At 40.0% G+C, this 16,003-nt stretch overlaps 2 protein-coding genes across 2 annotated transcripts; one reads left to right on the top strand and one right to left on the bottom strand.

Annotated features, from left to right (window-relative positions):
- The first annotated feature begins 417 nt into the window (after window positions 1-417).
- p4htmb (prolyl 4-hydroxylase, transmembrane b) lies at window positions 418-7,309 on the top strand. Its single transcript, XM_031851500.1, has 9 exons — window positions 418-1,302; window positions 1,406-1,487; window positions 2,538-2,728; window positions 2,825-2,921; window positions 3,649-3,811; window positions 3,959-4,144; window positions 4,402-4,492; window positions 4,656-4,779; window positions 5,990-7,309. Exons 1-9 carry the CDS (start codon window positions 967-969, stop codon window positions 6,205-6,207), a joined length of 1,488 nt encoding a protein of 495 aa, XP_031707360.1. The 5' UTR covers window positions 418-966; the 3' UTR covers window positions 6,208-7,309.
- A 242-nt stretch (window positions 7,310-7,551) lies between these two features.
- On the bottom strand, window positions 7,552-15,240 carry slc26a6l1 (solute carrier family 26 member 6, like 1). Its single transcript, XM_031847483.1, has 19 exons — window positions 15,101-15,240; window positions 14,808-14,947; window positions 14,437-14,547; window positions 14,177-14,352; window positions 13,922-14,086; window positions 13,093-13,245; window positions 12,698-12,780; window positions 12,447-12,594; window positions 12,205-12,318; window positions 11,343-11,420; window positions 11,084-11,179; window positions 10,834-10,940; window positions 10,585-10,654; window positions 10,412-10,504; window positions 9,311-9,421; window positions 8,610-9,038; window positions 7,943-7,997; window positions 7,716-7,861; window positions 7,552-7,578 (listed from the first exon to the last, which is right to left on the bottom strand). Exons 1-19 carry the CDS (start codon window positions 15,238-15,240, stop codon window positions 7,552-7,554), a joined length of 2,442 nt encoding a protein of 813 aa, XP_031703343.1.
- Window positions 15,241-16,003: the final 763 nt, after the last annotated feature.

Here is a 16,003-nt window from a genome sequence, read left to right as displayed (position 1 = left end):
TTTCAAATAATATGTATAAGTAATTGTATTTATTATTTGGTCGTATATCCTTTGCAATCAACTGCCTTCTTATAGACATTGCTGCTATCAGCATATACCTGTTTTTTTTCTTTGACACTTCTTTGCCTGGTCTGTATACTTTTAGTGCACCCATCTATACTTCAGTTGGATTGAGATCAGGACTTGGTCAGTCAAATACTTTGTCTTTTGGCCATAAAACCCTAATAATTGCAAGTAAGAGAGGAGTATATGTTCATGCATGTATATGTGTCTGTCTAGTAGATCTTTATTATTGGACGTACAGTTTTTTATGTTTTACACTTACTTTGGCAATGTAAAGAGACAGACAGAACGAGAGAAATGTATAAAGACAGGAGTGTGGTATTTGTTCAGGTCACCAGAGGTCACCATTGAGCGTTAGGCAGACTGTTGCCGTAAATAGAGCTCGGGCGATGGCGTATATATATTAGGATATACTGCAGACCGTGATGTTATGTTCTTCGTGGTTTTTTATCGTTTATTTTAGATAGTGATTATTGTACTCGGTTGATGCTGGATCAGGTGTATGGACCAGGTTTTCTGAGATGAGCTCCGCTGTGGTTTGGGATGCGCAGTGCGCCGCTTTGCGTCCGCTGCTGACTGGGACTGCTGCAGTGTAAACAAGACTGTCCGAGCCTGCAGCGCTGCTGTCAGTGGGCGAAACGATAACGACACAGTGTCAATGGTAGTTGACTTTTCATCTTAAACGAGCACGGCTTCATAATGAAACCTCCGTGTTGTTGTTTTTCAGTGCGCAACGATTGCAGCGGAGAATCTGGCTTTCTTCTTTTTAATTCAACTGGACATCTGTCAGACAGCACATCTGCTCTTTCTAACTAAGTAGCCAGCAAACGTTCAGCCTATCGCTGGATTAATCAGATGGACTTTGCTGTCGAGGAAGCAACAACTCCTTCTTGAATCAGGAAAATGAGTGACAACCAGGAAACATCAGATGCCGAGGAAGACACTACCCCGTCCGGGAGCGCGACCTTGCCGCTCCGGCCGCCGTGCGACCGTCTCCCTTGCAACAAGAGCAGCGTGTGCTCCCGCTCCTACTTCGTGGTAGTGATGGTCTTTTTTCACGTATACATCATTAATGTTATAGCACTGCTATTTTACGTTCACTATAACAGCGGGTCGGACGATGCCAACCAGAGTCGCGATGCTCCGAGCAGTAACCACCAGCACCCCGAGTCGCGACGTCCGCCATCAAAGCCTGAGTTTCTGCGTGATGTTTCCCTAACAAGAATCGAGGGGATAAGGGTGAGTAATGTGATGATGCATCACTCCTTCATTTATACCCTGTGCTTTCTCTCAAACACACACAATAAGCACCACCACATCACTTCTCTGATTCTTCTCTAAGGTGGGACACGTCCAGAAGGTGTCACTGGTGCCAAGCAAAGTGCATGAAATGCGGACTCTGAGTCTGAAACCGCTGCTGTTTGGTAAGAGCCGAAACACTCATGTGTCAAAACACATTTGCAGCTCACCCACATGAGCCTCGAGTGGCCAAAGAGTCTTTCCTCTTCTTATGATGATGTAAGCAAACATGCATTCACCACACACTCGTCCTTGTTTTCATCTTCATAACTATCACCCTCAAACACATGGCCTAGTTTAAACATATGTGCACGCTCAGGTCAATCAAGGCTGAAAAAGGGTCAATAAGTCCTGAGGCTACTACCCCAGTTAAGAGCTCATATAAACAGATCGGGACATAACACAATTCAAAACATACATGTAGGCATTAGATGTGCTGGAGTAAAGATGGTATAAACATTTTGAAGTGGAAAAATGTAAAGCTTACTATATTGTTTGTTTTCGTCGTTCTCTTCATTAGTGTTTCGTTTTGGTAACAAGCATTTAACTGTTTATGACTGACTTTGATTTTGACTGGTTCAATGTTGATATGAATGGTTCCACTCTGGCTCTGCAAAACATGCAACTAATGAAATAATTGTCTATATTTGTGCTACAGCTAAATATATTTCTGACTGTACATTTTCTGCTGATTATTTTCTCTATTAAACCTTACAAAATAGAGAGACATGTCTATTGCAATTTTGCAGAGGCCAAGCTGGTAACCTAAAGGCTTAAAGTGTACTTTCATGTGAGACAAAGTAGCAAATTCTTTAAGTGAAGTAGCTGGAAAAGGTTTATTAATTGAATATCGCAATAATTGCTGATTAATCTTCTGTTGTTTTACTAATTGATTAATTGACTTATCACTTTAGCTTTACTCTTTTTAAATGTTGAAGCAAGGGTCTGAGGACAGACGGTGTCGTATGCTGTGCAGATTGTAAAGCCCTTTGAAGCAAATTTGTGATGTTGGGTTACATAAATAAAATTGTCTGGATTTCTAGATAAAACTACAATACAATATGGTACGGTTGCAAATCAGAAAATTTGAAGCATGCAGCAGAGAAAATGCTGCAATCCTGTTAAGCCAAGAGATTTGACTCTGTGTATAACTGTCCGTCTGTGTTTTTCTACAGAGATCCCTGGGTTTCTGTCGGAGGATGAATGCCGTGTGGTAACGCAACTTGCACAGCTAAAGGGTCTAATGGAGAGTCAGCTAATGGTGCAAGACGGCCAGGAAGAGCTGGCCAAGGAGCTCAACCTCAGCCCTGAAGAGATCTTCAACCTTCTTGACATCAACCAGGATGGACAGTTGCAGCTCCATGAGGTGAATGTCAGTTAGTGGATCGTGAGCATGGACTGTATGACATGCAGTACTTTTTTTGGTTCACTCATCCTGTCGTTACTGTCGTGCCTCCACTAGATACTGACTCATTCTCGAGTGAGGGACGGAATCTGGCTCACACCGGAGAATCTGAGAGAAATCTATGCTGGGCTCAAAGCTGACAAGGACGGTAATGGTAAGAAATCAACGTTGTCCTTTTTACAGAAATGCATCCATTTGCATAGCTATTATTTTGATTGACTATTTATTTTGTGTAAATATTTGTACTTCTTAAATTTAAGTATAATTTGAGAAATAATCTTAAACATTTTTATACACTTTACTAAAAGTGCTACCTAGTTTTACATCGCCAGGAGGGACGACAGTGGTGAGTTTTGACAAGAACAATGAATATTGTTTGTCTCTGTATGGTAATATATTTTTAGTGTTTGAACACAGTAAAAAGTGCATACATTGACTGCACGGCATACCTCAGTAGTGTTACAAACACATTGTTTAAATCACTGATAATGTGCTTCCCAACCGTTTTGGCTTGTGACTGCTTAACCTGAGGCCATGTCTACTTATTACCCCTCTTTAAAGGTTAGGGTCTACTATGGACACAAGAGTCATTTTTAGAAGCATACGTGATACAGAGTATAGACACAGGTATTGAATATGAATGTGACCGGATAAAACCCATCTTAAACTAATTTTGGTCTTGAACTAAACATTGGAAATGCATCAGGACTCCAGAAAGGGCAGCAGGTCTCATTTAAACACATCTAAACTAGATTATACACAGTATATCAAAGTATAATAAAAAACTTTTTTTCCCTAAGTTATGGTACAAGTTGTCAGTAACTCAAGAAATGAAAACTTACGCAAGGCATCAGAATATGTACATCTCATATTTTGGACAGGTTTGCTAAGTCTAGAAGAGTTCAGGCTTCTGAGCAATGATGCCTTCCAGCGCTTCCTGCTGCAGCGAGGGGTGAAGAGGAGTCAGCTGGTGAGGAACAGCAGACACACCTGGCTGTATCAGGGCAAAGGAACACATCAGGTCCTCCAAGACATCAAGGCGAGGCAAGCAAGTCAAACCACCTTCTCCGATTGCTGTTGTGCTTGAATAACTGAAATATAAATAAGGTTTTTCACAAATCGAAAGGACAGTTTTAACACCTTTTTCCCCAGACTTCAATTTTTTTTTTTCATTACCTTTCTCCACCAAAGGGTGACTCGTCTCACTCGGCTCCCACCCGCATTAGTGGACCTCAGTGAGCCCCTCCAGGTGGTTCGCTATGAGGAGGGAGGACACTACCACGCCCACCACGACAGCGGCCCTGTGTATCCTGAAACAGCATGCACACACACGCGCCTCGCAGCGAACACCTCCACTCCTTTTGAGACGTCTTGCAGGTGAGATCCCTGAGGTGCACAGTGTTGGCTGAAGCAGCATTTCGCTACAATGATATCTATGAATGTCCAGATCTGAATTCGTCTGCGCAGTGTGATTACTAAACTCCATTGTGACAGCTGGCATGTTAGTTTGTGTGACTCAACATTGTCAACCTGTAAAAATGTGTGTGCCTGCCTCTTGTTTGCAAAGTGTTGTATGTGTGTGTTTGTTTTGCACCATACATGTATGTCAATTTAAATCTGTGTTGCACACCTAGGTACATCACAGTTCTCTTCTACCTGAACTCTGTCGATGGGGGTGGGGAGACCGCATTCCCTGTGGCAGACAACAGGACCTATGATGAAGTGGTGCGTAATTGTGTGTGGGTAATGTGTAGGGAGAGCCCTGCAAAAGTAATGTGTACATACTGCGCATGTCTTTCATATCTGTGTTAACTCACACGTTTGTCAGTGAGTGCATGGCCCTGGCGTTGAACAGACTGTGTCACTGAGTTTGAATGTTTCGTTGTAGTCTCTCATACAGAATGACGTTGATCTTTTGGACACCAGAAGGAATTGTGACAAGAGCAACCTAAAGGTGAAGCCTACCAAAGGGACCGCTGTTTTCTGGTACAACTACCTTTCTGATGGAAAAGGTAGGATTGCGAACTTTGTTTCCATACTGTTGCAATGAAGATGCAAATCAGCAACTATTTCATTGTCATTTGATGTAGGAGCATATTTAGAATTTTTATTTCAAAAGTAACATTTTTCTTATATACACATTGTGTGCCACATTGTCTGTCAATATTAAAACACAAAGTTAAAGCCCATTTACCAACATATAGTCTTGTAAATCCTATCACAAAATAATGCAAATTAACAAGACGAAGAGATTACAGCTCTGCTAGCAGCTCTGTGTGAAGCTACACTTCGCCACAGTGGTGCTTTGAACTAGATGCTAATGTCAGCATGCTAACATGCTCGTGAAGACAACACTAACACACTGATGTTTGTCAGATGTAATGTTTAATAATGTATCTTCCATCTTAGTTTAGCATGTTAGCATGCACGCATTTGGTATTTATCACAAAACAGAAAGTACAGCTGATCAAGTGTTGCAGCTATTTGGCCATAAACCAATGAAGTGGACAAATTACCGTCATGGTAGCGCTAGATTAAACATCAGAGGATAAGCAAACCTATTAAGATACATCGTCAAGGAACCATGAATATCTGTATAAAATCAATCTAGTAGATGTCGAGACATTTCAAGCGAGAACTTTGACTTAATGATACCACTAGATGAAATGTTCGGGGTTCACCAACATTTTTATCACAATTCATACATAGTTACAGAGATCAGTCTGGATCATAGTGGCAGGCCGACATTGCATCCCTCATTAACCTACCGCTCTAGCGTGACTAAAAACACGAAATCTGACATTGCAGTTTCTTATATTATTTTATTTAAATTCAATTAATCTTGGCAATTAACATGTAATTTTCATGTTTTTTGGCACCGAGTAAAAGTCGACGTATAAAATGCAGTCAAAAGGTTGCGATTCAAGCCCATACTGTTGTCATTGTACAAATGAAAGGTAATCTAGAAAGACAGCTACACACAGTAAGAGTACAGCTCTATAAAACAGGTCATTTAAAATTGATTTCTGGCTCATTTAAACTAATAAATAAAATGAAATGTTAGTCGAGAGAATACAATTAATTAATATCGACCAACGAGTTGAGTGTGGTTGATAGTCATAACATCAGTGTGAGCTCTTTAAAGAACATGATGCCATGATGTGAAGGATGTTGCTAACAAACATTCAATTATTATTATCATTATTATTTTTTCCCTAATAGGTTGGGTGGGACAGCAGGATGAATATGCACTGCATGGAGGCTGTGTGGTCACCCATGGCACTAAGTGGGTCGCAAATAAATGGATAAACATTGATCCGGATTACCAGCGGCAGGTTCGCTACCAGCAGCTGGTTTCACAGCAGCCAGAGGATGAGGATGATGAAGGTCCGACTCTCAACCCGAACCTACAGAGTTCTGATATCCATCAAGACTTGTAGCTCATAAACCAAATTTATACAAAAAAAACAACTAAAAATCTACCGAGCCTTCCTCAGTCATGTGCACAACTTCTTTGGCAAGATCCTCTGTGTCCAGTTTGTAGAGACAAGATTTATTCAGGGAATGAGGTCACAGTGGGTTTATGCAACTGTAAAGAGATGATTTTGGTAAATATTGCTTGTATATTGTTATCTAGAGATGCACCAATACTGACATCTGTCTGATAATGACTCAAATAGCCGGATCAGGTATCGTCAATAGGCTGATCAGATACCATTATTTTAATAAATAACAGTTCAGTACATTTATATCTATATATTTATTTGTTACATTTTGTTTAACAAAGTTAGGAAAGCAATGTTTAAGTCAGGTCTGATGTTGCCTCACACATAAAAGACTGATCCCAGTCTCTTCCACACAGTGAGGCATACAGCTTATTAACTAAAATGCTGGTATCAGTATCTGTATTGGGACCGAAAAAGTCAGATCGGTGCATCCCTATTGTTATACTTCTATTTTTGAATCTCCTATAATTTCCCTTTTTAGGAATGTTGCACTAGAAACCCATTAAAACAGTTGAGACAAAACAATCCCTTTGCATGCATTAGCTTCACAGATTGTCTGTTTGCTGTTGCTATGAGCAGAAATTGCACTTAAAAATTGAAATGGCTCCTGCAAACATTTCAATGTCCTTCCTTGTCAATGCTGCCATTACCAAAAAAGGCTCACACTGTCTGTGTGATGCATGTTGTCTTGTAATTGTTCCTTGAATTATTTTCTAACAGATTCTTCTTGAAAGGTAGTGTTGAGAGGTTTCATTTTATTACCTGTATTTTTCCCTAAAAATGCATTCTATCGTCCTCCCACTTTGAATAAAGTTAAATTAAACTCATGTGTCTTCCTACTTTAAAGATAAGATTTATAAATATAAATGTAAGTCATCAATGGTTTTGTAGAGTTGTTCCGATGTCTAAAACAGTATTGTAAATGCCTCCGTTACAGTCTAAAATGCTGGATCAGGTATCGGAGATCATGTTATCTTGTCTTGATAACATGACATTATGTTGCATGACCTGAGCCAGGTCATGCAACAATGATAGCAATAATATCATCCATACAGGGTTGGTAGTATACAGCTGTTCAAAAATGAGAATATATATATTTTTAGTTTTGTAACGCACTGGTATTGTAATCAGTGTCAGGAAGGAAAAATGGTATCGGAACATCTCTGGTATCTATTCATTTACAAATAAAATGTCCTAAAAGTGTCTGATATTGCTCCCAGTCAATGTTGAGACAGTTGTGCCATCTTCAGTGCTGGATATCCAATTTGGTTGAAGTCCTTAAAGCTTTGTGGTGCTGTATGTGTCCTGAAATCAAACAGTTTTTAGATTTAGTTAAGATGACATGATTAAACGTAACGGTTTTAGTTCAATGAAAATTATCGAGTTTTAACATTGGACCATCCAACTGAAGTGTCACCGAAACATGAGCTGAATATACTCACCACTGATGGCTCGTATCTGGCAAACGATGTTGCTCCGCGGTGGTCCAGACAGTAGAGCACAGCGTCATGAACGGAGGCAAAGAGATGCCTCTTAGTAACTGACTCGGAGAAGAAGTCACCAAGCTCTAACTGTTCCACCAGAGTGGCTGAAGAGAAAACAGTTTAAAATCAAAAAATGACCACCGCAATGAGCCTTTTCATGTAGTAGAGGAAGTGATTTCACTCACGTTGACAACCAGCCATGTAGACATCTACGTCAATCTCACTGAAGTCCTGGAAAATCTGTCAATAATGTAAAAACAGAATATCTGTCCTCATCAAAAGCTACCACTTAACAATCTTTAAAGTGCTACTAATCCTACTCAGTCTAATCTATCTCACAGTCAATCATACATGTTAAGTTAACGAACAACAGTAAAATATCATTTGTAACTAGAAGTTAATAAATTCCCATTTCAGTGACATTAGAACTTGCCCAGACTAAATTAAACCAAAATATTGAATCTTTCCCTTTCTCGTGAGAACAAAAGGAATCTTTTTCTTCATTGTGTTTTTATCGTTTGAACTCAATCAATTTAAAAAATATGTCAGGATCGAATGATTGCAGACCTGTATTTACCTTTCTTATTGTTAAATAAATCTATCTTAAATCTATGTATCAACATTGTAAAATTAGCTGTTAATAAGAAAACATAACTCCCAAGCTCTACTTGTAAGCTTCTCAAATTACGCTACAGTATTTATTAAAAGGATTCAACACCTGGATGACCTGAAAGCAAAAGGCTGTTCCCCTGAGGTTTCAAAACAAGGGAAAATGTGTTGACATGTCAATGAAGACCTTTTTAGTTATGTTTTACATTTCATTCAGGGGATATTTGTCCCTGTTGTACTTACATTTTTCATAGTCTTGATAGCCACTGTGTCAATGAAGTTAGCCGTGGAGAGGTCGATAATGATGGAGTGAATGTCCCAGGTCCACTTGCCCAGTGACCCAAGAGAGACCCGCTCCAGATCGTGACTCAGCGTGTCCTCACTGCTGGAGCCCAGAGTGGTGGTGTCCCCGTCCTGCAGCTCAGACATCCACCCTAAGCTGGTGGAGTCTGGTTCTCCTCCCTTCAGGTACTCCCATCTGCAGGGGCCGTCTGGTGTTTGAGGGGTGATAGGGATGACAAACACTGTCCCATTCTCCTTCTCAGGCCAGCCCTGCTCCTCCTCATCTGTAACAATCCCGTCCACGCATGTGGCCCCCCAGCGGCCGGCCTCTTCCTCCACAGAGACCACCGGCGCTCCAGACAGCTGTTTAGCGGCTCTCTGTGCCCGTCTCTGCAGAGTCGTATGTGAAAGAAATTATTCAAACTCCTGTTAAGTACTTGAGTACGTTGACTTTTTGGTAGCTTGGCCATTGGTCACCGACTGCAGTTCTGTCCAGTGTGACAGCAGGTACTCTTCAGACAACTACTTGCTATAACACACAGGACTGCGGTGCCACATAGAGGATAAGCTGACCAATAGGCCAAACACCAGAAAAAATAGTGTGGTCCATAAAATGTTTTGTACATTTTCTATAAACAATGGATTGTTTATAGCATACCTACCTCTTTCTTGGCTTGCCTTTTTGCCCGTCTCTCAGCCCTCCTTTCTCTACGCCTCTGTTTGGCCTCCTGCCTCTTCTTGTAGATAATCATTTTACTGATGTCAAGCCCACTCTGAAAACAGATAAAGAAAAAGAAAACATCATCTGCATCTTATTAAAATATAACAGGGAACAAAAACAAGAAATTATTGCTTTGATAAAGAAGAAATTAGAAGAGATTAGAGCTGGAACAATTAGTCAATTAGCTGATTAATTGATTGTCAGAAATTTAATCGGCAAGTATTTTGACAAAAGGTTAAAGGGAAAATGTGTCACCTTTTTTGTGTATGTCCTATCAATGTTGACGGTCGATTGAATCAATAAATTCCTCTGTGCGTGCTGTACTGACCCAGAAAGCAGTGCAGTTTGCAGGTGCAAAATCTGTTCTTCCTGCATCCAGCGCCCTCATTTGACATGACAGTGATGCAGTTGGATGGAAGGAAGAACTACAGACTATTTCAGCTTGGATTTCTGGTCTCCGCCTCTTCAGAGTTACAGTGTTTTGTCTGATTCGGATATTCAGCTGTATTTATTCAAGCCAGAGTATTCAGCTGAATAAATGCAGCGGAGAGAGGCCGAGGCTGCGGCTGCATTAGCCGCGCAAGAGAATACGGCCGGCGGGAACCCTCCGGGAGTCAGAATTGGTGCACAATACATCCTGGTATATGTAGGCACTGCTGGCACTGCTGGCACAGCTCTGAGAGAAGGAGAACTCAGCTTTTGTTCGCTTTCGCTGAGGAAGTTATTGCTTCAATTGACAACATTTACCATTTACACTGATCCACATCAAAAGTTGGCCTTTTTTTCCCCTTTAATGTTTTAGTCAGTTTTCACGTAAAAATGCTAAACATTTTTGTGGGTCCCGTCTCTCAAATGTGGGGATTTGCTGGTTTTCTTTGTCACATATGATATTAAACTGAATATCTTTGGGTTTTGGAGACCTTGGACATTTTTTACTTTGCATTGAAATACAATCATGAGATTACTAATTATTAAAGAAAAACATACATCAGTTTCAGCCCAAGAGTAGATTTATTATATAGTACTAGGAGGGAGAACAAACCTTTTCTTTCAGAGCCTCAAGGTAGAGATCAGCATTGGCGAAATATACCGTAGCAGAGGAGCGAAATATAGTAACACCTGGAATCTCTCTTGCCTGCCAAAAAGCAAAAAGTCATTAGCTTTTTTTGCGAAGTGAGAAGCTATAATGTATGATTTTCTATATTTCTGTCTCACCTCTCTGTGGGTCTCTATATCCACGTACAGTTCTGTACCTGGAACATTTCCCAGAACAGAGTATGTTGGCCTGAATGGAGTAAAAACAACATTATTATGTGTGCAATATGTTTTTATATAGTATTTAGTTTAATCTGGCAGTTCTTGCAGCCTAACATCAGTTACTATTATATTCTCTCTAACACACACACACACACACACACACAGTGTGACTCAGATATACTATGATGAGGTGCAGAGGAGTCTTACAGCTGAGTTCTGAAGATAACAGTCATCAGAGCAAAGATGATTGATGCTGCCAGACCCAGATCCAGATTGAGCAGCAAGGTTGACACCCAAGTGACCAACCACACCACCTGGGGGATGCAGTATGACATTATGCATTCTTTAGTATGATTATGAAAAGGAAACAAGAATGACACATTTCCAGATTCAACACCACAGCAAATTCTGTCGCAGTTGGTGCTTTCATTTTTTAAGTGAGTAATAAACTTCTCACCAGATCAATCTTGCTGCGTTTCCACAGTGTGCCAATGTCAGAGTACTGCTTGAACATCCCCTTTAGATTTACAAAGACGATTGCTGCAAGGACAGCCTGAAACAAGCACACCCACACGTTTACGTGATTAATCAGATGTGTACACAGAAGTGGGAACGAGGAAAATAAAAAAAAATCCTTTACATTACACAAAAACATGTCATGCATCATAAATATTTACTGCAAATCTACAGAAAATATGAGTTGTAGAGTGACGAACCGTTGGCAGCTCCTGGAACAGAGGTCCAAGTTTCAGTATAGTCACCAACAGAATGAGAGCTGAGGCCACTCCAGCCATCTGCAAGAACAACACAAAGGTTGTTTCTGGTTTTATTGAAATATTTGTGTTTAACAGGCATATTAACATATTTGTTTGTTCATCAGAAATTAAGTCCATGGTTGGAGAATATCTTGACAGCACATATTACCAATATTTAGTGGTACTCTAACAACTTTGAAGTCTGATTTTTAATACTTAATTGATTTGATATAATGTTTAGATAAATAACAAAAAACATCTCTGTGTACACAACGTTCCGGTATATTATCATTAGTTAAAATTAGACAGGTTTACTGGTCTCCCTTCGGGAGCAATTTGGGGTCAAGTGTATTGCCCAAGGACACATTGACATGGACTAGAGGAGCCTAGAGGAGTCCTTCAATCAGAGCCTTCTGAATTTTTTTGTAGAGCATGGGCAGTTGTTTGTTTGCAATGTAACTAAAGTTTTGTTCATGTCTGACAAATGTGTCACCACTGCAACCACATTTGTTTTCAATAAAGTCCATGTGGACACACACACTAACTAACAAACAAAACTAACTAATTATGTTAATGCATAATACATGTTCAAAGGTAAAAACTACAGTACATGTTTTAGCATCCGTTTTGAATTTCCACATGGTTGTTATAAACATAATGTGGTTATGTTTTCTTAAGGATCATTTCTTTTTTACCCTACCTCAATCATCCTCAAATGGGTCATATGTATTATATATTTGGAGTGTAACTACTGCATGTTGCATGTTCACAGTACTTGTGAGGCCATGCTGATGTAATGTTTTTACTTCTGTTGCTCACTCACTTGTGTTTTTCCTCCGGTGGTCTCTTGGATGAGACTTCGAGACATGGAGGCGCAGACAGAGAAGCACTGGAAGAAGCCTCCCACTGCATTACTGAGACCCAGCGCCACCAGCTCCTGCAGCATGGTGAGAACAAGAAACACAAGAATGAGCAGGAAAGTACAGAGAGAAAGGAATGCAGAAGTACGATAAAGGTCCTGTAGCTGCAGAATTAAACAGGACTTTAATAAGAGTTGTGGTTTACCTGGTTACTGTCCACATTGTATCCATGTTTCAGTGCAAATGTTTTGCCTAGTGAAATAGATATGGCATATCCAACCATGGCCAATGCAAAAGCATCACCAATAACTTCTCCAAAAAGACTTGCATCTGGTACACTGGGATAACTTAGACTGGTGCAAAGGTAGAGGAGAAGGAAATGAGTTAGTACTAAACAAGCTGGAAATATGACTCAACAAATAATTACAGCGGTATAACTTGGACCCCAATGCTTACCCATTAGGAATTTCTCCAACAACTGAAATAGTGTAGTTGCTGTTCAAGTGGGTATAGCTTGATATTAATGTCGCTGCCACAATCTAAAGGCATAACAGAAAGCATACAGATTATAAACACAGACTCACACCAAAGTCAAATTTCACAACACGTCAGACCTTCAATAATTACAAATCTGGTGAATCATATGCTAGATGTGAACTTAATTATTAGCCATAAATAGTTCATTTTTGCTGTGAACTGCACAAATGCAGAGGCCCGGGCACTACTGCTGATTCAGCTGCTTAGCTCCACAGTGTCTGTGCTTTTTCAGTGCTGCAACATCAGCAGCTACACAGAGCACAGAGGTGATAACATAAAGAGAGGCCAGAGAGTGTGTCCTCTTATCAACTGACTGTGATGAGCTCCACTGGGATCGGCACTGGCAGCTTCGGACTGAGAAAAGAGTTGAGCTCCTTGGCTGAAATCAGAAACACCATGGACACAGCGCTGACCAACAGTGTGGGAAGATGAGTGTGTGGCAGCAACATGCAAACATCCTTCAGAATCTAAAAATGGAATAAGGAAAAGCAGGAGATGGTTAAAGCCTACTACCGTACGCATTGAAACACACATGCTGAGCTGCACACAACTTATAGTTTTGTCATTTAAAGTCAGAATTCAGTATAAGATTACATACCCACAATGTTAACTTATTCACCAATCTATAATGTACACTTGTGTTAAAATAAATACAAAATTTAGATTGTCATATATTTTTGCTTTTTATAACATTGTTGTGACCTGATGTCCTACTGGTTTACACATTTAATTGATCCGTGATATGTTCCACCTCAACAACATCCCGTTTCAAGCCCGAAGTACATCACAGCTCTGACCCCAAAACTAAACATGGAGAACTAGCATTCAGTTTTTATGCACCTGGAACAAACTGCTGCAACTTGCAGTTCTTTTAAATTAAGGCTAAAGACTTTTCTGTTGGCCGCTGGTATTTATTAAATCAAATAATTATTAATTCCTTGCACTGTATCTTGTATTATAACTCCTGTCTTATTATATTTGAACTTGTTTTAAATCTCTATTCTATTCTAGTTTTCTACTATTTAGTGACGTTTTTTTATTCGTGTCTTGAATGTTACTTTTTTACATTATGACATTATCATATCAGTGCTGGTGTATCAACAAAAATGCAGCAATCAGAACCAAATACTTGACAGTACTCACATACACCAGTGAAAAGGGCCCGCTGAATCGAGTGGGTGAAACTCCAAAGATGTGCTTGAGTTGTGCCACCACAGCATGGGCTGCGGCTGCTGTTGTGTAAGCCCGCACCAGAGGTTCAGACAAGTATGTCTCCACAAATCCAAACTTTACCAAACCCAGTACCACCTATGCAAACAATAATTTATGTGAATGAGTATTGGCAGCTGTAACAATAGAATACAACATCATGATTTCTGTGGGATGCTGTGTCCAGACCTGAATAAGTCCTCCCAGGACGGTGGTAGCAGCCGCCACCTGCACCCTGTACGAGTCCCGGGCAGTTATGTCCACCTCTGCAGTGACGTTGGTCCCATTCGTTATGAGGAAAGCCGAGTCTGGAGCAAGTCTCTCTGTCACACTACCCACCATGATGCTGAGCACAGTAAATGTACCTGAACACAATGAAAGATAGCAGCACATATCATTACAGGGGTTATAATGGCTACAGTTACGTCTCTATCTCTCTTTCTACTTACCAATGGAGATATGGCGTGACGTTCCAAAAAAGAAGTAGATCAACGCTGGATAGAGGGACGAGTAGAGCCCAAATACAGGAGGTACAGAAGCCAACAATGCGTATGCCAAACCTGTGAAAAACAGAAGTTCTGTTACACCTGTCTCAGTTTACTAATGAATATTCTTAAGAACCATTTTTTCTGTAGTATTACTGGCAAACGTAATAAGACATCTTTGTGCAACATATTGCTTTTGAGTCAAAATGATACATTAGGTTTTTGTCATGTATCCTCATGTCATGAAATTCACTTATGTGATGACTGTGAAAAAATCTGACCTTTTTCTGTAGTATTGTGGATATAAACTCGACCATGATCGACTATTGTCATACCTTGTGGCAGGTGCATTATGCCCACACTGATGCCAGAGATGAAGTCTGGCATGCCATAGTCCCAGATTGAGTACTTGGGCAGCCAGTACAACACAGGCAAGCTGCTCATCACACTTTGTTTCAGTTTGGGTGCTGTACATCTGGAGGAGATTTGAAGGATACACATTGACAAAAGTTTAGCTGATGTGTTAAAGCATAAATTTACTGAAATTTTGTTTCTGGTTACTTTGACAAAAAGATCAGACCGACATCTACATCAAAGTTACAAGATCAAGCCATAAAATGTGCCTTACCTTAAGGAGTCTTTAAGGCATTCACTTAGAGAAGGGTGAGTGTCAGAGTATGTTTTTCTCTGCGTTACCTCTTCCAGTCTCTGCTCATCAAGCACTTCCCGCTCCACTCTGTATTTCCCATGTCTGCGTGTAGAGTCCATTGAGCTGAATCTGTCAATATCTGTGCAACGTCAATGATTTTACTCTTTTAATATGCAGTAAAGGTGCTTTATTCCAAGACTTTACTACAAATGGTTCCCCAAACTGTCAAGAGGACAACTGTATCTGCATATGTACATCATATCGCCTAATGATTAACTATAGTCAGGACGTTATGGGCAGAGCCTCTTCATGACAATGACGGCTGACCGGAAGAAGCAAAGGATGTAATTATAGTCTTAAAGTGGAAAAATATTAACTCTGTTGAATTTCAATGGATGTTTGACAGGTATTTTCCCCATGATTCCAGGTCTTTTTTTTTCCCCATTCACTTGCAAAAATAAAGCTAATGACCCATGAAGTGTAACCTTAAGCTCGAATTATATCAGACAAGTGAGACTTTATGACGGCTACTTCTGAACAAAATACTTAAAATATTTAAAAATGAATCTACTAGTCAGTTAATATCCAACACAATGCTGGCAAGCCAGAAAGTAAAATGTATAAATACATAATATACAACCTTTATTATTATTATTAGTACAACAATTTTAATAATTCTGATTTTATGAATCAGACTTAATAGATAAGGTCTGATTTTTGCACCGTGTGGGCATACAGTACACTGGGCCTTTAAGAAAGTGCCGTCATGAAATCTGAATCCGAGCTAGGAGCAATGTGTCATTTCAGTTATTCCAGAGCTGCACGCACGTGACCGAGGCAAACTAAGTAGAACAAAGAATTACTTTAATCACACAGTACAAC

Source organism: Anarrhichthys ocellatus, unplaced genomic scaffold (genome assembly GCF_004355925.1).
Source record: "Anarrhichthys ocellatus isolate YVR2014 unplaced genomic scaffold, GSC_Weel_1.0 scaffold1, whole genome shotgun sequence".
Classification (NCBI taxonomy): Eukaryota; Metazoa; Chordata; class Actinopteri; order Perciformes; family Anarhichadidae; genus Anarrhichthys; species Anarrhichthys ocellatus.
Note: the sequence above shows the minus strand (reverse complement) of the source record. Positions and strands in the feature narration are given on the sequence as shown.